General features: G+C 44.1%; 1 protein-coding gene across 3 annotated transcripts; it reads right to left on the bottom strand.

Annotated features, from left to right (window-relative positions):
- Positions 1 to 11,795: 11,795 nt before the first annotated feature.
- On the bottom strand, positions 11,796 to 25,209 carry LOC104382756 (carbohydrate sulfotransferase 5). 3 transcript variants are annotated; one of them, XM_086621076.1, is made up of 2 exons: positions 25,161 to 25,209; positions 11,796 to 13,938 (listed from the first exon to the last, which is right to left on the bottom strand). In XM_086621076.1, exons 1-2 carry the CDS (start codon positions 25,199 to 25,201, stop codon positions 12,729 to 12,731), a joined length of 1,251 nt encoding a protein of 416 aa, XP_086477202.1. In that variant the 5' UTR covers positions 25,202 to 25,209; the 3' UTR covers positions 11,796 to 12,728. The 3 variants fall into 3 exon arrangements, with proteins under 3 accessions (XP_086477202.1, XP_086477201.1, XP_086477203.1); XM_086621075.1 differs by lacking the exon at positions 25,161 to 25,209 and adding an exon at positions 21,595 to 21,742 and having other exon boundaries at positions 11,796 to 13,939; XM_086621077.1 differs by lacking the exon at positions 25,161 to 25,209 and adding an exon at positions 21,608 to 21,660.
- Between the last annotated feature and the right edge of the window lie 22 nt (positions 25,210 to 25,231).

Genomic DNA, 25,231 nt, shown 5'->3' with positions numbered 1-25,231 from the left:
CCACTCGGTCACTCCAGGATTTCGCACTTCGACTCCACCAGCCCTTTTTTTCCGGGAACCCTGAATTCCTGGGGGAGCAGATGCGCGCGCAGCAGATACACAGCAGCATCGGAGTGCCGGCTGTGCCACCACCACCCGCTGTGCCCTGTTACTGCTGCGGCACCCGCTGAAGCCTGAGCGACTGCCACCCTCTTGGCCAAAAGATTCTGACGGAACCGGTGGCACTGAAGAACGCCGGTGGGTACCCGATGGAGACAGAGGAGCGGTGCGGTCAGGACAGGTGAGAGGTACGATGCATAGCACTGAAACACCGTGCCGGGTCGCGCACATGCGGCACGGAGTTTTATTCTGCACGAGGCAGACATTCGTCCTCAGCATCTGCACAGCTCTCATCACGGCACCACCGTGACTCCCAAGTAGAAAACCAGCGAGCTCTGTGCCTGGCAGTGTGCCCTTGCCCTCTATCTGATTTATTGCCTGCAGGTCCTGTACTAAGCCACAGGTTTTGCCATCGGCTTTCTGACAGGCAAAAGAGGAGTGTTATACTCCAAGGAACACTCCATCAGTAAGCCAAATTTCCTAAATTCTTCTAGAACGTTTTTCACTTCTCGCCTGTCTTCCACTTTCAAAGGATATTGTTTGATCCTAACAGGCCTCGCTCTTTCTTTAAGTTTAGCAACTCCCAGTTCTGTATTTTTAGCCCTTCCAGGGATTCCTGAGGCCCATATCCTGGGGTACATCTGGTCTTTTCTCTCTTGTATAATTTCTTCCTCCTTTAACTTGCGGTTCAGTAAGTCATTTCATTCCCTAGCTCTACTGGAACCAGGAGATCTGCTGGGGAGGCTTTTCAGTTTACTCCAGTCTCTCTCTCATTCAAAATTAGAATTTCTCATCATCAGTACATTTGCCATAACGCACACTGATTCTGCCCAATTGGGGCATTACCTGAGGCTCCAGGAATATATTCTCGACTTCTTCCTCTAGGAGCACTTCTCTTAAAATATCTTTCTTTGCCTCTATTTGGGGCAGCAGTTAACAGGCTTGCCGGCAAGTTCCACGCTCACGCTTTTCTCTGTCATCCCATACAACGCTGCATTCACCTCTCACACCGTTATCACGTGCAGAACACCACCTCTGCCTCTGTTGACGAGTTTCTTTCACTGACAGCTTCTTTTTGCCTTCATCCCCTTTCTCCTACCCTCTGCACCTTGCCACTACCACCCTTGTTATCATCAGTTATCACCACCATGTGGTGATGGGGCAAATGGATGACTCCCAGAGCAAGGAAAGGGAAACGGGGGCCCTTGGGCCACACCAAAGGGCTTCTAAAGCAGGCAGTGGGGCTCAGCGAGGCCAAGGGGAAGTCAGCTATTACCATGCAAGTGCCATCTCCCACCTCTGCTAGCAAAGGCCCCACCCCTTGCCACCAGACACACCAGGAACATCTCAGGATGCTGATAGCAAATCCAGGAGCAACCTTAGGACATGGCACTGGAGGAATCCTGGCTGCTGCCAGGGTGATGCGAGGCGTTTCTAACAGCCAAATGTCGATGGCACTGGGAGAAACTACCCCACTCCCCCAGCCCTGTGAACAGCACTGGGGTTGTCCTGGAATGTTAAGGAATGTTTAAGTGGTTCAAGAGCCCTTGGGACTGGTCTCCAGCATCTCAGACACAATGTGTAACCTCCTCCCTGGAGCACTGTGTTGAGGCATTTTTTTACTGAGCACAAAGGGACATGGTATAGTGGTCACAGTCACAACCTGTGAGGGTTACTTGACCTGCAGTTGTGTAAAGATCATGACTGTGGGGTTCTTAGGATTCCACAAGGACATGGACATCTGAGTTTCTGAGAATTTCTTTATTACAAATTCCTATAAAACTATATTAAAATAAATTATATATATGTTTATACAAAAGTAGTATATATAGTGGGTGCATATATATATATACACACATACACACACTACAAGTCACTACAAAATTACCACTAGGAAAGCAAGTATATATATATTACAAGCGTAAAACAAATATATGCGTATTATATGTTGATACTAATTCTGACTAATGAAGCAAGTCTATATTTATAAACTTTTACCTGTGTGCACACCTATAAATATATTATGTGAGGTATCACTGGTATGACACTCACCAAATGGCTCCCAGGAGGGAGGCTGGCTGATCAACAACAGAAAAGTCCAACTTCAAAGATGGTCCATTGTGGAGCCTGGAGCCAGGGATGCATCCCCAGCAAGGGTCCAGCCTGTCTAGCAGATCTCGTGCAAGGAAGCTCAGAGAAGCTCATTTTGGGGAGGTAGTGAGTTACTTTTTATACCTCTTTGGTGTGGATACATAAGTGGGTTTAGGACATCAATTCCTGGAATAGTTGTTGCTGACTTATGCTGTCCTAGACACTCAGGTCACTATCACAGTTTCTTTGTTCTGTACCCATCAAGGGTTTTTTTGTCCCACCTAGGACTCCTCATCAAGGATGTTTCAGCTGAGCTTATCAGGGACGTTTTCAGAGAGATATCTTGTCTGTACTTCTGCCCTACCTCTGGAATAAAGCCTCCCCAAGAAATTTTCATAGCACCGGCTCACTTGTCACCATAGTGGTCTGACTTTGTGTGAGGTGGCTGTACCACATCGAATTTAGGCTCTACATGAGAGCACAGAGCTGAATCCTGGTTGGCACAGGAGAAGGTTACAAACTCCAGAGAAGGGTTCACAGCCTGATGTTTAGAGTTCAGGGTTTACAGTTTTTTATCTTGGAATGTAGACATTTCCATTTTTGTAAATCATCAATCCTGACTCTAAGTTATAAATCTAAAATGGTTGTTGGGGATTTAAAGTTTATGGATGACAATAGACTTTAAACCCTGATTCCTGATCAATAACTGCGTAAACTGTAAACCCTGACAAATACTGAGCCTCCCAAAAGAAACTATAACCTCTGAGTAAGCAATGCTCAGCTACAAACTCTAAAAACTAAACCATAAGTCAAAGACTGAACCCTCAGTTTCAAGTAAGAAACACCGAAGCACACATGAGCAGGAAAAGAGAAAAGAGAACCTGAGGAATTTTTTGACCACAGCTTTAAAAGTTTCCAAGGAAGGCGTGCAGCAGAATGCACTCCCACAGAACCAAACTGCAACGCCATATGAACTAATTGATCTGCACTAGGGACAATTAACCTAGGGGACAACAAGCAACCAGCCTTTCCTTGAAGAAAGCAGAGCCTGCTGAGAGACAGAGAAGTGTTTGTAGCAACTGGCAGTACTCTTCCTGCAGTCACTAACAGCACCTCAAACCCCTTTTTTCTCTGGCCAGTAAATCCCACCCTCACGACTAACCAGAAAACACCTCACCGAGTAGCCAGAACAAGGCTGGAACACTGCAGCTGGGGAAAAGTTTTTTGGTTTGATTATTGTTGTTTTTTTTTCTTATGATGTAGAACAAATGTTTTTTAGCATACTACTCACATGATGAATGTTTGTAGTCCACACCACCTAACTATTTGGCACATCACTGAGATTCGCACTGCGTCTGGCACACACTCCCCTACTGCCTGCAGCTTCAGCCTCACAAAAAAAACCCTCCAGCTCCCTCCAGCCAGCAGCAGCCAGACTGTCACAGTGTCTACCCTTTGGCCAGTAGGGCTCCGCCAGCTCGCCTGGCACCCACAGCCATCTGCCTCCATGCAGGGTTTAAGCTTCGGGTACTCTCTTCCTCTGTATCTCAGGCCACTAGAACATCATCCGTAAGACCACGCCTTTTCTTTATTCCCTGGAAACAGCTTTTCTAGCATTTTTCAAATGTGACCATGTGTTACTGCAAGCCTGTTGCAAAACCCCTGCAGTACCTGAGTAAAGGTATGTTTGTCTTTAAATGTACAAGCAAACCTGTAGGCTGCTTCTTCAGTTAGCGTGATGGCACAGAAACATCTGCAACTGAAAATCACTGCTTCTCTTCCTCTAATGTACCAATACTCTTAAGGTATGCTTGCTGCAACACGAGCCACTGTCTGAGTGAACTTGCCCATCTGGTGGTAATCCACCATCATCTGCCAAGGTTTTCCATCAGCCTTCTGGCATGGTTTAGCCCCAGGCGGGAACGAAGCACCACACAGCCACTCGCTGACTCCCCCCTCCAGGTGGCACAGAGAGGAGAAAATACCACAAAAGGCGCAAAGGTCGAGACAAGAACAAAGAGGGCTCACTCATCAACCACGGTCACTGGCAAAACAGACGCGACTTGAGGACCATATCAATTTAATTAATTATCAGTCACATTCAGAGAGGATGATGAGAAACAAAGCCAGATCTTAAAAACACCTTCCTCCCACCCCTTCCTTCTTGGCTCTACCTCCTCTCCCCACTGGCGCAGGAGAACGGGGAATGGGGGCTGCGGTCAGTTCATCACAGGTTGTTTCTGCCACTCTTTCCTCTTCAGGACGACTCCTTATACTCTTCCTCTGCTCCAGTGTGGTGTCCCTTCCCACAGGACACAGTTCTCCACAGACTTCTCTGACGTGAGTCCCTCTCACAGAATCCAGTCCTTTCCCATCAGATTGCCCCAGCATGGGCTTTTCCCACAAAGTCACAGCTTCTTAGGGCAGAGCCATCTGCTCTGCTGTGGAGTCCTCCACAGACTACAGATGCATCTCTGCGCCACTGTTAATCTCCAGTAGCGTGGGGTCCTTTCCCGTGGGAGGCAGCCCTCTACAAACTCCTTCAGAGCTCTCCAAGCCACGCCATCTTGGCCACAGCAGTGGCCCAGCACAGGCAGCTGCCTGCACGGGAGGCCAAGGGCCAGGCATCCCCCTGCCTCCCCAGTGCAGGTCTTGCATGGTACAGGTTTCTTTGTCCCTTCTTAAATAAGTTATTCATAGAAGAGCTGATTGGCTCAGCCCTGGCCAGAGAGGGGTTTGGCCTGGCCAGGGGCAGGTCCAACTTAGAGACAGGAAAGCTTCCAGCAGCTTCTTACAGGGACTGTCCTTGTAACCCCTCCCCTGCTACCAAAAACCACACCACGTAAACCCAGCACACCTTCCTAACAAGCCAAAACTGAGAATTATATGGGCTTAAATATTTGCAGAGCATCACATTCTGAATATTCTTTAACCATTTAACAGTTGCAGCTTCTTTAGGATATAGGGATTATTTAAACAGATAATCTGAGGGTCTCTAGCCACACGTCTATAGAAGGCAATGACACAAACTCAGCAGAAGGGGCTTTTGCAACATCTCAACAGCCTGAGAAAGGGTACCTGTGCAATAGTGTTGGGGAACCAAGATCACAGCAGTCAGCTCAGTAGAGAAAATAAGCTTGAACAAAGCGGTCCTTAGCAGTTCAAAGTCCCTGTTCTTCCCACCCACCCTAGATCTAGCACGTTATTCTTGAAGATAAACAGAAAGAGTTCTACAAATAAAATCTCAGTCAGCATTATTAGTTCACAGGAAGGAATCTGAGAATCAGAGTATTATAACACTGGGGAAGATAAAAACAACAAGCTTTGCTGGTTTCTTTTCAGTGGTCCCAGCACTTTACAGAAAGCCAAAATAAAGGGAAATAAGAACTTTATGATGTTATAAGTATTTTGAGAAATTATTTTGCCTGCTGAGATAAACTTTCAAAATGCTACTGCTGCACTGATCATTTAGAGTCAATTCTGTAGCAAAATTTTCAAAGCTCTTATTTTCTATCAAAGTACAGCGACAGTAACCAACAATCAGTAGTGCTACACCATAAGAGCTCTCTCTTGAGATATTTCACTCCCTCAAGAAAGACTTTCTGGACTCTGGCCCAATTGACAGGAACTACAGTACCAGGGTAAGAGCTTAATCTAAATGAGAAGAAAATTAGAGGCCGATGTTTGGCCCCAAAACTGAAATCGCTTTCTACTTTCTTTCAACTTCTGAGGTAGGCAAATTTCATTAGTCTTTCTATATGCACAGAATACAACCCAGAGAATAAAGAAAGCCCTCTGAATCAAGTTCATTAAAATAACACCAGCTTTTTGTTATTTATTCCAATCCAGTGGTTCTAAGGTAATGTATTTTATATAACGAGAGTAATACTAATGGGCCTTTAATTATTTTTAATTTAGAAAAGGACTTGAAGGAACAGCAGGAAGCTGTTAGAGAAGAAGTTAATTTCTACCACTTTAATGAAACAAAATAAGTTTTTAATGGTATGTTTAAAATAACTTCTTAAGTGTGTTAAAACCAGCTAAAAGCAAAGAAAATTCATGATTTAATGTGAAATTCAATCTGATCCTACTAGTACTCCCACTGCATCTATGAGGCAGAGACACTGGACTGCAAAGCTAGATGACAAACCTGCAACTAAGAAAAGGACAAGAGATACATTACACTTACTGAAAGCTCAGCTATAGGAAGCACAGCAGGGAGACAGAACTTGTCTGAATATTGAGAAGAAATATCTGTTCAGTGTTGACATTACTTTATGCGCGTAGCAGTCCTTCTGAAAAGGAGAACCGTTTTACTTCTCTATAGAAAAGCACCCTCCCAGCACTAAACCAACACACTTACCAAATTAGGCAAAATATACTAACTTGTTCATTTGCATGTGCCCTATAGAGTTCATGAATGTCAAAGTCTTCCAGATTCAGATGCAACTTCTCCTTGCACAGTTCACAGGTATACTGCTTCCAAAGAAGAACCTGGAGAGGAGGGGCAGGGGAAAATCAGAGTCGAGTTGCAACAATCTATGACATAGGACACAATTATACAAGCATTACAAGCTGTAATACATGTATACATGTCTTACTGTCCTGGCTTCAGCTGGGACAGAGTTAGCAGAGTTATTTTTAACAGCTAGAAGAGCTCCGTGTTTTGGTTTTAGTCTGAGACTCATTATGAGAAGAACGCTGACAGCACACTGATGTTTATAGTTGGCACTGAGGCCTCAAGGACTTTTCAGCTTGCCATGTTCTTACCAGCATGCAGGAGCACAACAGGATAGGGGGAGCATGGCCGGGACAGAGGGTCCACAACTCTCCTTACGATTTTGTACTTAGACTTAGGATTGAGGGCCAAACTGGCCAATGAAGCGTTCCATATCACTCAGCATCATGCACAGTATAAAAATGAGGTTCAGCCAGAAAGAAGGGCCTTTGCTCTTCTGGGGCTCTCACTCTCAGACTGCTCTCTCTCTCTCTCACTCTATTTTCCGGCCTCTCACTGGTCCAGGATTGGGTGTCAGGACTTATCTATTTCAGGATCGTTAGTCCAGGACAGGACAGGCCTTGGTCAAGGGGTAGTGAGCAATTACTCTGTGCATCACTCGTTTGTATATATTTATCATTGTACACATATATATTCATATAGTAGTAGTAGTAGTAGTAGTAGTAGTAGTAGTAGTAGTAGTAGTAGTAGTGCTACTACTACTACTACTCCTCGAGCCAGGGGGCAACCTCGTGGGGGGAGTGGGGGGCGCGGAACCTCGCAGTCAGAATAAGGGATAGAAGAGTAGTTGAGCTAAAAGAGGATTTCAAGTAAACATGTCAGCTCACAATACAACACACCCTTTAAAACAGAGTGCTTTGAAAACTTAAAATCAATATTAAGACTAATTGATACCATTTTGAACATATTCTTAGCATAAAAGTAAACACTCCTGTAGTGTTGGAAAACATCTCATCCTTTCCTCACAGCACTGCTGCAGGGAGATAACCCTGGGAGGCAGCAGGACAAGGTTGAACTGTAACCAGAATCTATGCTTACAGATCCACCACAGCCCTTGCACTGCTGCTGCTGCGCATCTTGCTAGCTTGGTCAATAAAATTGGAAGTGAAGTGTAAAACTTTAAAGAGTAAAATGAAAAATAAAAAACAAATCTCAGTAATTAATTTTATGCTAAAAAGGTGTGCATATGTTTTTATACATCCAACAAAACTCCTATACAAGCATCTGATTTTCCTTTTGCATTAATTGAACTTGCATAGCTGTGAACTGATACCATTAATTTATCCATACATTTTTAAATTTAAGTACACAGTTATAATTTGACTAGGGTTTTCTTGTGTGTTACATAGTTAGGAGGGACATCTGGCCAGCTGCTCTGCTCAAGAGAGATGCTACTGAACTGCCAGGGAAAGGTTTAGGTTGGAAGGTACCTCAAAGATCATCTAGTTCCAGCCCCCCTGCCATAGGCAGGGACACCTTCCCCTAGATCAGGTTGCTCAAAGTCTCATCCAGCCTGGCCTTGAACACTTCCAGGGATGGGGCAGCCACAACTTCTCTGGGCAACTTGTTCCAGTGTTTCACCATCCTCATTGTAAAAAATAAAATAAAGTACTTCAGAGCACTCCATCAAAAAAATATTGGGAGAAAATCTCGTAACACTCAGTTGTCTCTCTTTTTAAACATCTAGAACAAATACCTAACTGCTTAAACACACCTAACAAATTGTATGCTATAGCTACTTGGCAGTTACAGTTTAAGCAATGCAAGTTAGTTTGTAAATATTTTTAACTTTTTTAAAAAGTTTCATTTATGATGCAGAAATTTGTGAGATAAGAGATCCCCCATATCGTTTTACTTAAAAAAAAAATAAAATAAAAATCAAATCCCCACTGCTGCAATACATAAGGCTACCAAAAAGGACTGGCAGATTTGCTGATGTTTTTGGCTGTACTAAAGCATGCAGAAGAACATGTTTTTGTGATATCTCAATCATTATAATTGAGAACCCAAAGACCAGCGATGCCGTCTTTTGGGAGACATGCTGTGCTTTCATCTTAGGAAGGAAATTGACTTCCCACCCCCATCATTTCTGAAGGTCCACTCTGATGGGAAGTTGATAAAATGCAACTTCTTTGAATAAGATTTCCATTCTGGGACATTTCTTTTCAACTGAAGTAAAAAAAAATTACACACAGTAGGTTAAGGAAAAAGGACATTATTGAAGCAATAAGTGACCAAAACCACATCAAGACTCACTGTCACTGGTTTCAAGTCTCCTAACGCTTTTTAGGAAAGACTGTAGAACATGTGGAAGTGATGCTGATTTGTCCTGTTTTGTCCATGTCTCTTCTTTGACCTTGATTGCTTTAGTACAGGTGTTAATATCTCAATAAGGTTTTCTAGTACTTCTATGACATATTTTAAAAATTCCTTATTTGAAAAGCATAAAGCTTTTCTCATGAAAACAGAGTCTGTTTCTTCTGAACTCTTACAGTTTCTTTCCTCTTTTAGTACAAAATTATTTTCACAGTATCATTTAATAGTGAGTGCACAGAAACAGAAGATTATGCTTTCAGGAAGAGAAAATAAGCAGAGGGAAGTAAGCTTTGCAAAGGCTCCAGATCAGATTTTATTTTCTTTTTAGTATTTGTGCTAAATTATTTCATAGAAAAACTATAGGAGAGCTGGCACATTCTTAAAGTTAACTAATTTAAAGTCGACACAAGCACCTCAGGAAAAATGCAGACACACATCATAGACATACCTTATACTTGCAGACCACTATGGATCCTTTCCACCTGTCTCATGCTTTTGTGGCAGAAGAAAGGATGACAACACTGAAATGGTGGTAGTTCACCACCACCTTCTGAAAAAGAGAGGTCAGGCAGCAAGAGAGCTCTATAGGCTGGCAGCAGTCAACATTGCACTCCTTAAAAAATAAAAAAACAAAATCCAAATAAACAACAAAACCATGACCTTGTCTCTTTTTTTTCCTTTTGGATCTCATCCCTGTCTCAGCATATTGTCTTGCAGAGTATGAAGCGGTGATCTGCATCCCAATAGCATTTACATGCGATGAATACATTTTTGGAAACCATCCAGATCTGAAAAACCGGTGTCATTTTTATGGTTTTAATAATCATAACTCAATTTATTGACTTATGCATTTGTGAGGAAACTAATTTTTAAACATAGCCTCTCGTTTTGCTTGGAGCTCCTTGCTGGGGACAGCCCTGCCTGCACTTGGCTGCTTTTCAGCCGTGCTGGGAGTACAGTCCAGCTGATAGATACTCCAGCCAATTGCAGCTCCTGCTCATTACAGCTGCAGGTAGTTTTAGCTCTGGGGCGGTTCTCGTCCCTTTTCGCTCTGACACCTCCCGCTAGCTCAAGCCGAGTCGCTCCTGCAGATTACCGCTGCTACCCCTTCCGACGCTTGGTGCTGAGCCCGGCCCCGCCGGTGGCGAGTGCTGCTCTCCGCCCGGCCGTGAGAAGCCGTCCCGGAGCTCTCTCGGTGCGTCTGACCCCGTCCCATTCCGAACTGGGAAGAGGGTGCGAAGGCGGACGCCCGGGGCAGAGGTTGCCTCCGTCCCGCCGCCGGTCCCATCCCGCGGCCGCCTCCCTTCCTGCCCCCTCTCAACCTCCCCCCGCCACGCACAGGGGGCGCACACACGGCATCCGCGGCCAGGGGCATCTCCGCGGAGCCGCGGGGCCGGGCTGTCCCGGGTACAGGGCTGTGCCGTAGGAACACGGGCCGACAAGCACGGGGAGCTGCGGAAGAGGAAAGGGATATTGGATTCCCATTTTTCCCACAGGCTGATTCTCCCCTCGACGACGAGTCACCCCCGTTTCTCGCGCTTCACAGACCCCCGACGCGAGCCCCGAGGCCAGAGGAGCCGCTTTCCCTGCCAAAGGAAGGGGTGGCCGGTACGCCGGGTAGGCGGTTGGGAAAGGCGGAGGAAGCTCTCCGAAGGGTCGGCGTAGTGCTGGGAGGTACTTGGGTCAGGTTGGAGCCTTGCGAATGGGAAGGTCACGGCAGTCCTAGGGGAGAGGTGCGGGGTAGGAGTCGGGGGCAGCTCGGGACCGTGCCAGAGGCGTAGGGTGGTGCTCGGAGAGCTCCAGGGGAGCGGTGTCTGGGATAGAGTAGGAGCTGAACCGCGGTCTGTCACAGGCGAGTCACGGTGCATAGACCCAGCGCCACTTTCCCCTTTTCATGGCTACACACTACCCTTCACAGCCTTAGTACAGCTCCCGCTGTCCCAGCGTTCTAGCCTCCCCACCGTTTGTTTCACGTTTCCCAAGACGTTCCCAGATGCAGGGACACCCCCCAGTCCCAGTTCACTTTCTCCACAGCGGCAGTCACAGTTCTAGTCCCAGCAAGCAATGCTTGGCTAGAGCTCCATTGTCCCAAATAGACCCTGGCACAGCCCTACAAAATTAACAAGTAAACCACAAGACCCGAGTGAGAAACCCTCAACAGGAAACTGGTAAAAAAAAACCAAAAACGACCGCACAAGAAAATCTCCAAACCCTCAGTTTCACATAAGAAAAAACAAAGCACATCTGAGCAGGAAAACAGTCAAGAGAACCCAAGTAATCTCTGCTCACAGGTTAAAACACTTTCCCTTCATTTGTGAGTGTGCAGAACCGTAAGATGTCATAAACACTATACGGTTGCTGTTTATAAGCTTGGTTATAGCCACCGTTCAAATGTGACCATATGCAAGAACCAATACACAGGATTGTACTAAGCTGCATTTCAACTGAACCTACCTGCCCACACTGTGTGCGCTAATTCATGTGCAGTACCAACAAACGTTTGTGCTATCCAGGATAGCCAGCAGATGGCACACGGAGTGTCCAGAATGAGGGTAAAACTCAACAGATACAGACAGGGAAATGTTCATTATGTAAACCAGACATGGTTTTAGCCTATTAACCACATTGTGAGCATTTCTACTCTAAGCTACCTAACTGCTCAGGCACCAGGCTGTCTTCAGCCTTTGGCAGATCATAGAATGTATTGTCCATCCTGAGATGTGCTGTATTAAAAAAAATAAAAATAAAACCGAACAAAAGCACCATACACAAGTGTTTATCTTTACTATCAAAATTGTTTGAATTGATTACTTCCATACAGCAGTATAATCAATATGCATATTTCTAAGGCACCTTACATTTCTCAATGATCTCCATTAACAACAACTTGTAGTTCTGAAGAGAGAGGATAATGGTACAAATCGCACTGCAGGAGCAAGTGTGTGTCTACTCTGTGTCGCAGCGTTAGAACGCACGACTGGGGTGGCATTAACAAGCTATTTCCACAATGATTCTGCTCAAAGTTTCTTCATCTCTCTTGCTTTTTACACTCCATGACAATATTGCATTTGAGTATCTGATTGCAAACTCTTCCATTCCAAGGAAAGCACTGAAAAGTCTATCAAGAAATTAAGTTCCTGCTTAAGCCTTTTACAACAGAACTGCTGCAGTTGCCCCAGCTCTTGGAGAACTGCTATGTTAAAATTTAAAACATCAAGAGAAGTCTAAAAAAAAAATACACAACTGCACAACAACTTTAAAGTCAGAAGTCAAGCAATTCTGGAAGAAAGTGAAGGAATTTAGTTTCTGCTTTGTTCCATTTATACAAATACAGAACTGAGATTCTTAAATATTAAAGCACCAAAACAGAGGTGAACTATTATCAACAAACAAAGACATATTTGACAATTCATCTTTTAATAGAAAGTACTTAAATTATACTTTTAAAACAACGCTGAGAAAAGCACAGCTCAGCTGTAAATCTGCAATCTGTCAAGTATCTTGTGGCATTTCTTATGCTTTTTTTGTTTGTTTTTGCAGTGTAAGAAACTCAGGAAAAAAACTCCTTCTATTACAGAAAAACAGCAGACAGGAAGATAGTTAAACTCATCAGCCGAGGATTTTCAAGTTACCTATATGCTACACAGTAGACAAATACTCAACCATCTACCACCCCCACCCCCAACCTCTCAAAAATAACGTCTCAGTGCTTTGGATTAAATGATGACCAACTGAATTGATTTTGTCGTCTTGGCAACACTAAATCCAATGACAGATCTCTTTGTTCTTTTTCTGAATCCACCAGCTGATAGCCAAGCATGTTTATAGCACCTTTGCAAACTTCCTGTATTTTCTTAATTTTCTGGAAGGAAAGAACATTTCTCCAGGCCTGTGAAACGCTAACTGCATCTCGAGATGTGATTTTGAAGGCTTCTTTTTTTTTTCCTGATCCCTGTCCATGTGTGATGTTATAGATCCAGCTTTTGAGGGTGGGGGTCAAATGCAGATCTGCAAATTTGTACATTTCTGAGATTTCTGATAATGGATCTCTTACCAGATCTTCAAAACGGATCATTAAATAGCGATCTTTAAGGAAATTAGGTGGTTTTAGAGTAGCCGTTTCATAAATCTGAACATGACTTCTACAAATCTCTTGCATTACTTTGTATTTGCTGTCTTCCACTTTAGTGCCATTGGTACTCAAAACAATTCCATTGTCACGGGCTAATGCTTTGACCGATTGTTCCCGTGACTTGACGACTGCCCTGGGGTCACGGACTAAATGAATAATTTTGAGATTCAGGGATGGATCAGTGAGAAGGGGGTAGAGGACCTTCAAGTCAAAGAATCGGACCTCCTTGATGACAACATGGCTGTAAGTTTTACAGGCTTCCTCCACCTTACTGAATGGGTACCGTCCACAAAGAGTCTTGCATGCCATTTCACTGGTTATGTCAGTACGTTGAAAGGAGTCACAAGCAGGAGATGAACACAGAGCCCGACTCACTGCCCACTGGAAAAGATCAGATAAGTTTCTTTTCCAAGGCATGTAAGCATCAAACACAGACATGTCACACAGAAAGACCGACCTGACTAAGTCCCGCACTGCCATGTGCAAGACCTTGGCACTATTCTGATACATTGTAACCCACACATGCCACGCAGGCTCCATCAGGTAGAAGACGCTGGGATGCTGGCTGAAAAGTTGACCAACAAAAGAAGATCCTGACCGCCAGGAGGAGAGAATGAGGACGTGGACTTGAGATGGTTTCTCCTCAGACTGAGGCATGAAGCTACTGTACCGGGCATACATGAAGAGTAAGAATCCAGTCTGAACCGTAACAAAAAGTATAACGATTATGCTAGGAATCCGGATCCTTGCCATTCTCACCGAGGAAAAGCAGCTAAAAAAGCTGAAAAAGAGAAGGAAAATGCTGGTGAACCATTGCTCCAGTAGCACAATAATGATAAAACTTAAACAATACAAACTATTGCGTTAGTAAAACCTTTCTTCAAATATGCATGTATGTATTCAGCACTATTTGCTTCCTTAATCAGTGGCACTGGGAGATGATCACCTGCAGGTGACAACGGATTGGAAACTGAAAAAAAGTAATGCATGACAGCAAGATCACAGCAGATATAAGGCTGGAGCAAATGTTTGACACTGAAGGAAACTTTGGGTTGATGCAGCTCAACTGTTACAGAAAAAAAAAATCTACAAAATACACAAAGCCCTCAACTTGAAATCTGGCAAATACTGCCGAGGGGAAAAAAAATCTTTCTGAATTGCTCCACTGTGTTTCAATTTCAGTTTAACATTACAAGGTCTTCTATCCCTTAAAAGGAGTAGACGGGAACATCAGTAACTGTGGCTACTGAAATAAAAATCATCTTCATAAGAACTAATGTGAGTGCTGTACCCTGTGGTGACGGTAGGGTGCTACACCAATTGATGCTTGCGTACAATCCTCTGTTTTCTACATTGCAAGAGAAGGGTGAAAACTCACCCCCTGAAGCTGCATCTGGCCACAGATGTTAAATGAAAAAGTAGCTGACGTGTGTGTTTGGGCTGGAGCACATATACCTCATGACTGAATACTCTTGAGTTTGCATTTAGGGAATTATCCATTTGTAAATTAGAATTAATCTGCAGGTAACTCCTGGAAAATTTTAGGCATGTCAACTCCACACGGACTTCTGTTTTACTTTGAAGTCAAAGTTCAAGCCACATGTACTCCTCGCAACCTTTTATTGAAGGTTTTTGGCACCTAACCCTTTGTGCTCTTACTTTTGCGGATTCCACTTGTAAGCAGTCAGTATCATAGAATCATAGACTGGCATAGGCTGGAAGGGACCTCAGAGATCATCTAATCCAACCTCCCTGTCATGGGCAGGGACGCCTCTCAACTAGACCAGGCTACTCAAGGCTCCGTCCAACCTGGCCTTAAAACACCTCCAGAGAGGGGGCATCCACAACTTCTCTGGGCAATTTATTCCAAAGTCTTACCACCCTCATACTGAAGAATTTCTTTCTAAGATCTAATCTAAATCTGTTCTCCTTCAACTTAAACCCATTTCCCCTTGTCCTATCAGTGGACACTCTTGTAAAAAGTCCCTCCTCAGCCTTCCTGTAAGTTCCCTTCAGGTATTGGAAGGCAGCTATTAGGTCCCCCGAAGTCTTCTCTTTTCAAGGCTGAACAATCCCAGCTCCTGCAACCTGTCCTCGTAGCAGAGGTGCCCCAGCCCCTGGATCATCTTTGTGGCCCTCCTCTGAACACGCTCCAACAGATCTATGTCTCTCTTATGGTGGGGACACCAGAGCTGGACGCAGTATTCGAGGTGGGGTCTCACAAGAGCAGAGTAAAGGGGGAGAATCACCTCTCTTGACCACGCTTCTCTTGATACATCCCAGGATGCGGTTGGCCTTCTGGGCCGCATGAGCGCACTGCCGGCTCATGTTGAGCTTCTCATCTATAAACAACCCCAAATCCTTCTCTTCAGGGCTACTCTCAACCCACTCTGTGCCCAGTTTGTATTTGTGCCTAGGATTGGCCCGACCCAGGTGAAGGACCTTGCATTTTGACTTGTTGAAGCTCATGCAGTTTGCGCTGGCCCATTTCTCAAGCCTATCAAGGTCCCTCTGGATGGCATCTCTTCCCTCAAGTGAGTCCACGGCACCACACAACTTGGTGTCATCGGCAAACTTACTGAGGATACACTCAATGCCATCATCCATGTCGCTGACAAAGATGTTGAACAGCGCTGGACCCAGAACAGACCCCTGAGGGACACCATTTGACACTTGTCTCCATGTAGACATCGCACCATTGACCACAACTCTTTGAGTGCGACCACCCAGCCAGTTCTTTATCCACCGAGTGGTCCATCTGTCAAATCCGTGTCTCACCATTTTAGAGACAAGGATGTCATGTGGGACAGTGTCAAATGCCTTGCACGAGTCCAGGAAAACGACATCCGTTGCTTTACCCATGTCAACCAGCGCTGTAGCTTTGTCGTAGAAGGCCACTAAATTAGTCAGGCATGACTTGCCCCTAGTGAAGCCATGCTGGCTGTCATCAACCACTTGGTTATTTTTTATGTGCCTTAGTACAGCTACCAGGAGAATCTGTTTCATGATTTTACCTGGCACAGAGGTAAGGCTGACTGGTCTGTAGTTTCCTGGGTTGTCCTTGGTCCCTTTTTTAAAGATGGGGGTTACGTTGGCCCATTTCCAATCTGTAGGAACCTCACCAGACTGCCAGGACCTCTCAAATATGATGGCTAGTGGCCTAGCAACTTCAGCCGCCAGTTCCTTCAGGACCCGTGGATGTATCTCATCAGGTGCCACGGACTTGTGCACCTTCAGGTTCTCTAGGTGTTCCCGGACCTGATCTACTCCTACCCTGGGTGGTTCTTCACTCTCCCAGACCCAGAGAGCATCCTCTGTGATTTGGGTGGTGTGGTTCAAGTGGTTGCCAGTGAAGACTGAGTTATACTAGAACTCATGTTTCCTGTACTATTTAACTTTTTCCCTAACAATCCACTGCTTGCTACTCTCAGGCACAAGAGCAGATAGATAAACATTTTGTTTAATTCAGCACGGCCATTCTTCATAGCTAAAATTTGCCTTGTTCAAAGACTGAATTTTTGCATATTATGTCACCAGAAGCATCTACGGGTTTCTCTACGCTGTGAGGATTATCAGCAATCCAGTGGCCTGCACTGACACTTCGCCAAACAGAAGTGATGAAAGAATCGAAGCAAAAGTGCAAGAGCAGTTGCATTTGCTAGTTCAAGGAGTTTTCCTGAAATATATTCGATGCCTGAAAGCCAGCCAGCCATAACTACCTCAAATCTTTTTCTTACCTGCAAAACATAAGCCATTTGCTGCAGACTGCATTCTTCAGCTCAACACAGTCTAACCCATTACATAGCTTTTAGAGACTCAATGATGCTTTTTAAATAATATCTTTCTACTCTAACTACACAGAAATGCTGCTCCACTCTAAGCTCTCTGCAGAAATGCAAACACTGTTCTTTATACCTTATTGGCAAGGCGTGGGAAGTATAGATGTCAAACCAAAAGCCAGGGTTTTTAAATTCACATCTGCGTTGACTGCCTCTTAGACCTCTCGTTGCTCTGATTCCCACCCAAGTACTGTTGCAGACAATACTGTGCCAACAAAAAAAATAGCTAACGTGAGTACTAGTCCATACCTTGGGTCTGAATTAACCTGCCCACTACAAATAATATGTAAAATGACTGCAGCTAATATATTTCTCTATTCTTCAGTATGATATAAAGTGCAAGAAAAAAGCGTGATATCGAAGTAAAGCACTAAGTAGATACCCGTTTTCAGTTTTCAAGATTCATCTTCTACCCTTTTGGGAAACTTGAGATATTTCCAAGGAAAATGCACACACGCAGACAACACCAAGAAATTAATAATTACACCAAAAAAAAGGCAGCATCTGTAAGAGTATTCTCTCAGGCAGTTTCCGGTGCATGAGGCCAACACACACATCCAGTTCACTGGATTTTCGCTGTAAACAGCACCTTTTATTTCTGCATTTCTCACATTAGGCACGCATAATCCGATCTGCACGTAAGTATTCTTTTACCATTTGGAATTGCATTCTGCAGTTAAGGTGCTTTCAGCCTGGGTTAAACTTACAGCCCTTTAATGTGCAACTTTATAAACCACCAAGCTCTTTCACGATTTTTGACAAATGTTAGCTGCAGCAGAAAGCAGCTCTTGAACACCCTGAAGAATCGCCCTCCCATAAAGTTGCTGGATATATATACACACCCACATATATATACACAAATCTACTGAATAGATTACACGGTGTCATTGCCTTAATCGTGAGGGACCGGACTTTGTGATACGGGCTGTTCATATCCTCTGTTTGTTCCACCACAAGACTCACCGGAGGGTGCTGATAGCCCAGCTCGCTCCTTCAGCACAGAAAGGCCATACGCCAAAGCTTCACTACTTACTAGGTGAAACGCTGGTCTGTGACTTGCTTCGCATTGCCTCATCCCTCTTTTTGTCAGTGCTCTCCTCCGCCGCCCGCAGCTCGGCGGCACTGCCTGCCTATCCCAACCTCCCCTCAGGAGAGCTAAAAAGGGGCTCGTTCTTCCTTCTTGGCTTCCCAGCATTGCTTCTCGTCGCTGCACCTGCTGACTGGAGCAGGGCTGCTGACTGACAACACGGGGGGAAAGAGAGCAGCACCAGCGGGGCGGCTGTCCGAGCACTCCTGCCACCTCAGCGGCCATCTCAGTGACAAACCCTCCAGCAACCACCTCCTCATTGACTCACGAGATCAGACTGACCAGAAGCGGCGAGGGAGCTACAAGAGACAGAAAAACAGACTGAGGGACGCCGAGTTGCAGCACAGAGCACTCCAACACCTCTCAGCTGAGACGTTTGCAGTATTGCAATAGTTGCTGGTATCGCAATACATGCTCTTGTATGTAATGAATACTGTTAAGCAGAAATTATTTTAATATCAGTTACAATGTTATTCCTTTTCTGTGACAGTAGTATTACTTCTTTTGTGACACTATTTCTTCAAGGAGAGCTCTGGCAAATAGCAGAATAATCAAAAAGACTAATTCTAACAAATCCTTGAGGCAGAATCATCTCTTCACAAGCCAATGTCAACGTTCAAAATGTGATCTAAAAAGCATCTGCACATATGGTTTAGTTGACAGCCCTGAGCCAAGCTCTGTCCGTGGACTTGTCTGCTAACGCCTACTAATGCAAACAAGATCCTGGACTAGATGAACCCTGGGTCTGCCCCAGAATAAACTATTCTTATGTATTGTGCAAATGAAATTAATTATACAAACTGGCCAACAGAACAACCGTTTTCTTCATCACTTAAACTGGCTCTGATAGAATGCTGAGCTGCAGGGCCACTAGCATCTGCCATTGCTTGCCAAGAGACTAGATATATTACAGAAAGCTATCCAGTTTTACCAGGCAGGGTAAAAATACAGTGAACAAGAGTATCGATCCCAGAAAGCTTGCTTTTTGAACAGAGCACTCTTCAGACCCAGACGGTAGAAAAGAACAGAGGAGGAAAGAAATAAATTGTGCAGTGGATGATCATTTAGCTCTTGCTTTTGGGGACTTCTATTTGTTTGTCACATAAAACAAGTAATGTTGGAATGGAGTAATTAGATATTTGCAGGTCAGCAATCAAAGGAGCATAATTGCTCAGTGAACCTCCTTTCAGTACAGAATTCAACCTGAAGTAAATGAACAAAAATTAACTTTAGCTGAAAACCAAACAAACAAACCCCTCCTATTATGCTGCTCAATTTTCTGGGATACTAAAAAGACTGTAGAGAGACAAAAAGAGTGTCTCACATTAGAGCTGTACAGAAACATGGGCTCTCTTTGAGCTTGAGACAAAAGGCTGGAATGAAAGACTCCCTCAGAACAAACAGCTCTGGGTCTGTTGCAGGAAGACTGAAAAATCTGGCTGAAATAAAGCAAAACAACTGAGAGAAAAAAATTACAACTACCTGCTCCCCTAAAATGACTTCTGAGCAACTGAATCTTAGCTGTCTTCGTCGAAGACTTCCCCGGCCATTTTGTGTGCGAGAAAATTTCCAGCATGCTTTCATTTAAAACAGTTCATGAAGCACTTTTAAAGACAAAGTCTTTATAGATTACACAGAAATTACTTCAACTTCCACAAAATACAAAAATTCACATTCAGTTAATTTCCTAGATTGATGTCTTCCACTGAAAAATTCACGTTTAACCTTTTTCTAGCCAAAAATGATTGTCATGTATGCTTGTCATACACTAAATGCTGACCTTCACAGCAATCATACAGGCTAGTATAATTTATGTACTTACAACTCACCAAAACACCTCAGTAGTGACTGTGAAAAGCATGATAATAGTAAATGTCATTATGCATTTTAAAGAACTGTAAAATACCGTGTGGTGTGATAAACAGAGCAAAGACCACCTGAAGATCTACTATACCTTATGAAGAAGTTTACTCACTACATACTTCACCTGTAAGACATCGCTCCAATGAAACCACCACCAGCATGGCTTCTATGAGCTAACATTAGAAACTTGGTTTGCTGCTTAAAAAAGTGAAACACAGGAACACGACAAAGCTGGTCCAAGAAAAATGAACAATATTACTCGTAATTCTTGCTATAAATCACTCAGCTGACAAAATGTCACTTTCCACGCTTTTTCCACAGCTAGAAATGACACATCTTCATAAAACAAAAGCTTACTGTATTCCCAACAATATGCAGATTGGTCTTTGAATGGGGAAAGAAAAAGTTAGTTTGGAGGGTGCCTTCTATAACCACTGATACTTCAAAAAGAGTTATAAGTCTTCCCAACAGCTGATCATTGCTAAATAGTTGAAAGAATTAATAAGCCTGCTTAAATTTTTAATACAACAGTAAAACTGCAACAGAAATAATAAAAGTACAGTAAACATACTGTAATCAAACATTAGCATTTCAGCTGAGTGTTAATTTAGCTTTTGAAAATGTACTTCCTTTTACAATCTAGTGGAAAATGAGATTGGAAAAGTCGCTTCCAGGTAATCATCAGGCTTAAATACTTTATAATACAATAAAACATACCATAGATTTTATGATACCACCACAAAAAACATTTTTTTAAAAAAAGGTATTGGACTTTTTTTTTCCTTTATATTGTTTGGACTTAGATAAAGTTGTCCGGCCTGAACAAATGGCAGTGTTGAGGCACAGCCCTACAACATCTATTTCTCCATGCGATGCAGCTGAAGATCACTAAGTGTTTTCAGCTACTAGAATTACCAGCGTTCAAGAAATTAGGTCTGCTCAGTTGCAATTTTTGTTAGAATTTTTTACTATTTTTAAGGATAGCAAAACTGCGATGACAAAGAGACATTCGCAGTGACTGAATGCTGTTCACTTGAGACTTTGCCTGCACTGATACAATAGTGTCCTCAAATTCAAAGAGTGTGAGGGCGAATGGGCAGAGATGTGCCCCACTGAAGCAATCGCTGCAACTAAGAAATAACGACAAATTCTTTGGTCCAGTATGTCACTTTCACCTAGAAACAGAGGCTGGACACAGTAGAAAAATGGGAAGGAATTTCCCGAATGACGGTAAATGCTCACTAAAGCACCTGATTTCATCATCTAACTTCAGTAAACAAAACCACCTTAACCCGCATCAGTCATGTTCTCGGGGAGATGGGGGGGGACGGGGACGGGGGGACACAAGAGAAGAGTCTGATTTTCAACAGCTTTACCTCTGTCAACAATTGACTACGCCTGAAGGAACGCCCGGCACGGGACCGCGCTACACCGGCACCGCTGCGGGCACGGGCCGCGGCTCCGCCGCACCGGCTATTACCGCTACTTCACCAGCACGAGTAGGGGTGGTCGTGAACGGCTTTAAAACATTCTCCGAAACGTAGGGAAAGTGATTAAAAACCCCGCTGTTAGACACCGAGAAAAACGTCTGTCATCGTCCGGCTCGCCGACCGGGACGATGAGTCCTGCGGGATAACCCCCTCCCATCGGCCTGCCCTTACCTTTCCGCCGCCTCCCGACACCGCCGCGGATCCGAGCTGCCTACAAAGACAATGAGCCGCTTTCAGACGTGGCCGAGGCGCCGGGGCAGCGGGAGGAGCCCGGAAAGGAACCGATCCGCCCCGCACTCGGAGCATCCCCAGGCAGAGGCGCAGACTGGCAGCGGCGTCCCGCCCGCCCCGCCCCACGCCCAGCAGAGCACCCGGCCGCTCGAGCGGTAGCGGCTGGGCTGGGCGGCCGTGCCCGCCCCGCCGCCAGCAGACGGCGGCTAGCCGCCGGGGAACGCCAGCCCACGGCTCAGGCGCTGCACCACGGGCGGATGCCGCCCGGCCCGTAGGGTCCCGGCAGCCTCACAGGGGCCGGCCCGCTGCACCGCCTAGCGGCCTCCGGCACGCGCCCTCGTCTCCACGGCCCTCCGCAGCGCCCTGGGCCTGCCTGCCGCATCTCGCGCCGCCGCCTCCCCCTCCGGGCGGCCCGCAGGCCCTGGCGCATCCTGCGGGCCTCGTGAGAGCGGTGAAAGATCCCGCCTTCACACACGGGCTGCTTGGCTAGCTAAGAAATAAGCATAGAGGTGGCTTCTCCCATCCTAGTATCTTGTCACGCCTTTAAAAACTACCGAAGAATGGCTCTTACATGTCCACATTCACACTTGCGTTTACACACAGGACTTTTAATCAGCTACTTACTTTTTCCTCTTGCAGAGCCACGTACAGAAACTTGATTAATCCTAACATGCCTCTCTGTCCTTCCTCAATGAAAAGCATTTAGTTTGCTCTTTGGCATATGTCTACACGGAAGATCCGTGCAGTAGCACTGTGGTGGTTTGCAGTGGTATTTTTATTGGTCGTTTTATTTTCTGTTGCTTAGCAAGCTAAAGGAAGAGTCCTTACAGAGAGCCTTCCAGGAAAACTCCTCCTTCCTAAAGCTCCATTAATGCTAGTTGCAGTGGATTCTCGGGTATTTTTCCTTATACTTCTGTTTATTGCTATAGCCATAAAATCTAACTTACCTTTTTCTTTTTTTTTTCTGTTGCTTCGTTACTTACAGAAGTAGAGTGCCTCTCCAAGGCTGAAAAAGGAGTCAGAACTATGAACCAAGAACTCTGGACAGTGTAAGTGATCCAGGAAGTTACCACAGCAGAGATAGCACCAACAGGTTTTTTTCCCTGTTGTAGTCACATCTGCCTTAACTGCTCCTTTCACACTGCATTCACTTACCAGTCCCAGTTGTGAAAAAAAAACTCTTGGAAAAGAAACTGAGGGATTGCTTGAGGTCATACTAAACAGTTACATGCCATCTACAAGCAATCAACTCTTTTTTATTTCCTCCTTTTAACTGAAATAGTTCTCCTCTTAAATTACTGTAGAGGATTTTTTCCAGCTTTCTCATTCAAAATGAAAATAGAACATAAGGATATTTTTCTCTGTATTTCCTGAACCAGACCTATTCACCATTTCTTCTCACATGCCTTCACTGAACTGTTGCTTGGAACAGCATCATTTGTCATAACTTAATGTCGAAGGATACAATAGGAGGAAGAGTGTGAGAGTGATCATGGAGTCTCTCAGTATTATTGTTGTTTTCTGCCATTATCCTTAATGTTGCTACCTTAAACAGGTTTTTGTTCAGCTTAGAGGACTGTAACATATTCCATTTTTCTGGGAGTACAACAGCTCAAACCCTTGCAATGGGGTTCTATGGTCTCTCCAGAGATTTCTATCTCTTGATTACGCCCACTGTAATCCTTGTGCCCACACATACCAAGTTCATTCGGGGAACTGACTTGTCTGAAAAAGTGAGTGTATTTGGCAATGATCAAACAAACGAACTCCATAACAATCTCCCTGAATTAACTCATGCAGTCACACGAGCACTATCACCACTGCAAGGGAGAAGAGCTGAGACTACAGCAGAGCAGATGTACATCAGCTTGAGATAACGGGGAAACAAGCTCATGGGCCTCTTTTTTCATCCTGTTTGGCACCTAGAAACACTAAACAGCAGTAGACAGTTGCTTTGACTCTGTGCACTCTGATACAAAGCCAATTATCAGTGGTCCTAGGCTGCCAGGTACAGACTTCAAAAATCAAAGAGCAAACTGGAGATTTCAAACCAAAATGTATATATACGTGTATATACAGTGAATACTCCTTGCAATAATTTACAATTCACATGTATACATAAGTTCCACAAGCACCAAAGTGTGTTGAATAACCAAGACAGGGCTCCCCACGTTCATCTGTCACTTGCACTGAAGAACAGGCTGGAGTCCATCCAGCCTGTAAAAGCTGGGAGAAACGCAATCTGCAAGACCATAAAGTTTAAAATAAATTTAAACAGAAGTTCAAAAAGAAGCTGTCCATTCTGAGAAGGAGAAAAGGAAAAGGAATAGGCAGCTCTCCAAACTGCCAGGATGTTTAGTTCCAGAGGACAATAGCCAAAAAATGGGGTACTGATGTACAAGTTGCTCTTTCACATTTCATAGCTGCACCATGTCTTAAGAGTTCAAGAGAACCAAAGACAATCAGAATTTTGTTAACTAGCATCTGGAATTGTTTTAGATGATATAAAAAATAAGCCCAGAAAGAGAAAATAAAATTAAACAATATTCCCTACCACCACCACCCTACCCGCCTAATCAAGAATGAGGGGCAACCTACTGGAACAGGTTGCCCAGAGAAGTTGTGGATGCCCCATCCCTGGAGGTGTTCAAGGCCAGGTTGGATGAGGCTTTGGGCAACCTGGTGTAGTGGAGGATTTCCCTGCCCATGGCAGGGGGGTTGGAACTAGATGATCTTTGAGATCCCTTCCAACCCTAACCATTCTATGATTCTATGACACAGTATTTCAGTACTCCACAGGTGATTAGAATTGATTTAATTTTTATCAGTTCTAAGTTATCATTTAAGTTCTGAAAGTAATTATTCACTTGCTTTGAAGCTTCTCTGGTAGGTTTTTTTGTTGTTAGTTTTCTTTAAATAAATACCAGTCTTCTCTGTTTTACTATTCCCAATTCAATTAATCATCTAGTGCTACAGTAGTAATGCCAATAGTAAATGATTGTGCAAACCTTGCAGACACTATCATCCACTACCCAGTTTCTCATATCAACCTTCAATTTGCCCATCATCCAATTTAATAACTAAATCAGTGAGCATTGTATAGCCACAGTTAAAGTGTGGCTCTGACACCAACTCATCCATACATTTTTTCACATTCCTTATATTTGTTCAATTCATAGTGCACACAAATGCACGTACAAATAGCTCCTGACAGAACTCTAACTCAGCAGTGAATTAATCTACAGAACAGTAAAAATGGCTTATGTTCTTACTCTTAGCATATTATTTTCAATCTTCAAGGTTTAGTAAAATTAAGATAATGCAAAAGCAGTGTCATTGCTTTCTACTGTTTTTTGAAGTGAGTTGCGGTTGCAAAAAAATCATTAGGTTCTTCTTTAACTGCCAAAATTATTAAAATTTTCAGTCCCAAAGCAGTGAAGAGAAACGGATGAATGAACATTCATTTTAAAAAGGAAGCATGAACAGAACATACTTGGAACGCACAAAGTTCTCATCTTCCAAAGTAAAAAGCATATAGAGAATAAAAGCAGGTATCTATTTTTG

The sequence above is a fragment of the Tauraco erythrolophus genome, chromosome 15 (assembly GCF_009769465.1).
Source record: "Tauraco erythrolophus isolate bTauEry1 chromosome 15, bTauEry1.pri, whole genome shotgun sequence".
Classification (NCBI taxonomy): Eukaryota; Metazoa; Chordata; class Aves; order Musophagiformes; family Musophagidae; genus Tauraco; species Tauraco erythrolophus.
The sequence above is the reverse complement of the archived record's forward strand: the minus strand, read 5'-3'. Positions and strand labels throughout refer to the sequence as shown.

Excerpts from the sequence above, each read along its gene's own strand:
- LOC104382756 (XM_086621075.1), bottom strand. The coding sequence starts at position 21,742 with ATGCTCCGAGTGCGGGGCGGATCGGTTCCTTTCCGGGCTCCTCCCGCT. Across the intron at positions 13,940-21,594 it reads CGGAAAGGTAAGGGCAGGCC|GCTTTTTTAGCTGCTTTTCC; the intron begins GATGGGAGGGGG and ends TTCTCTTTTTCA.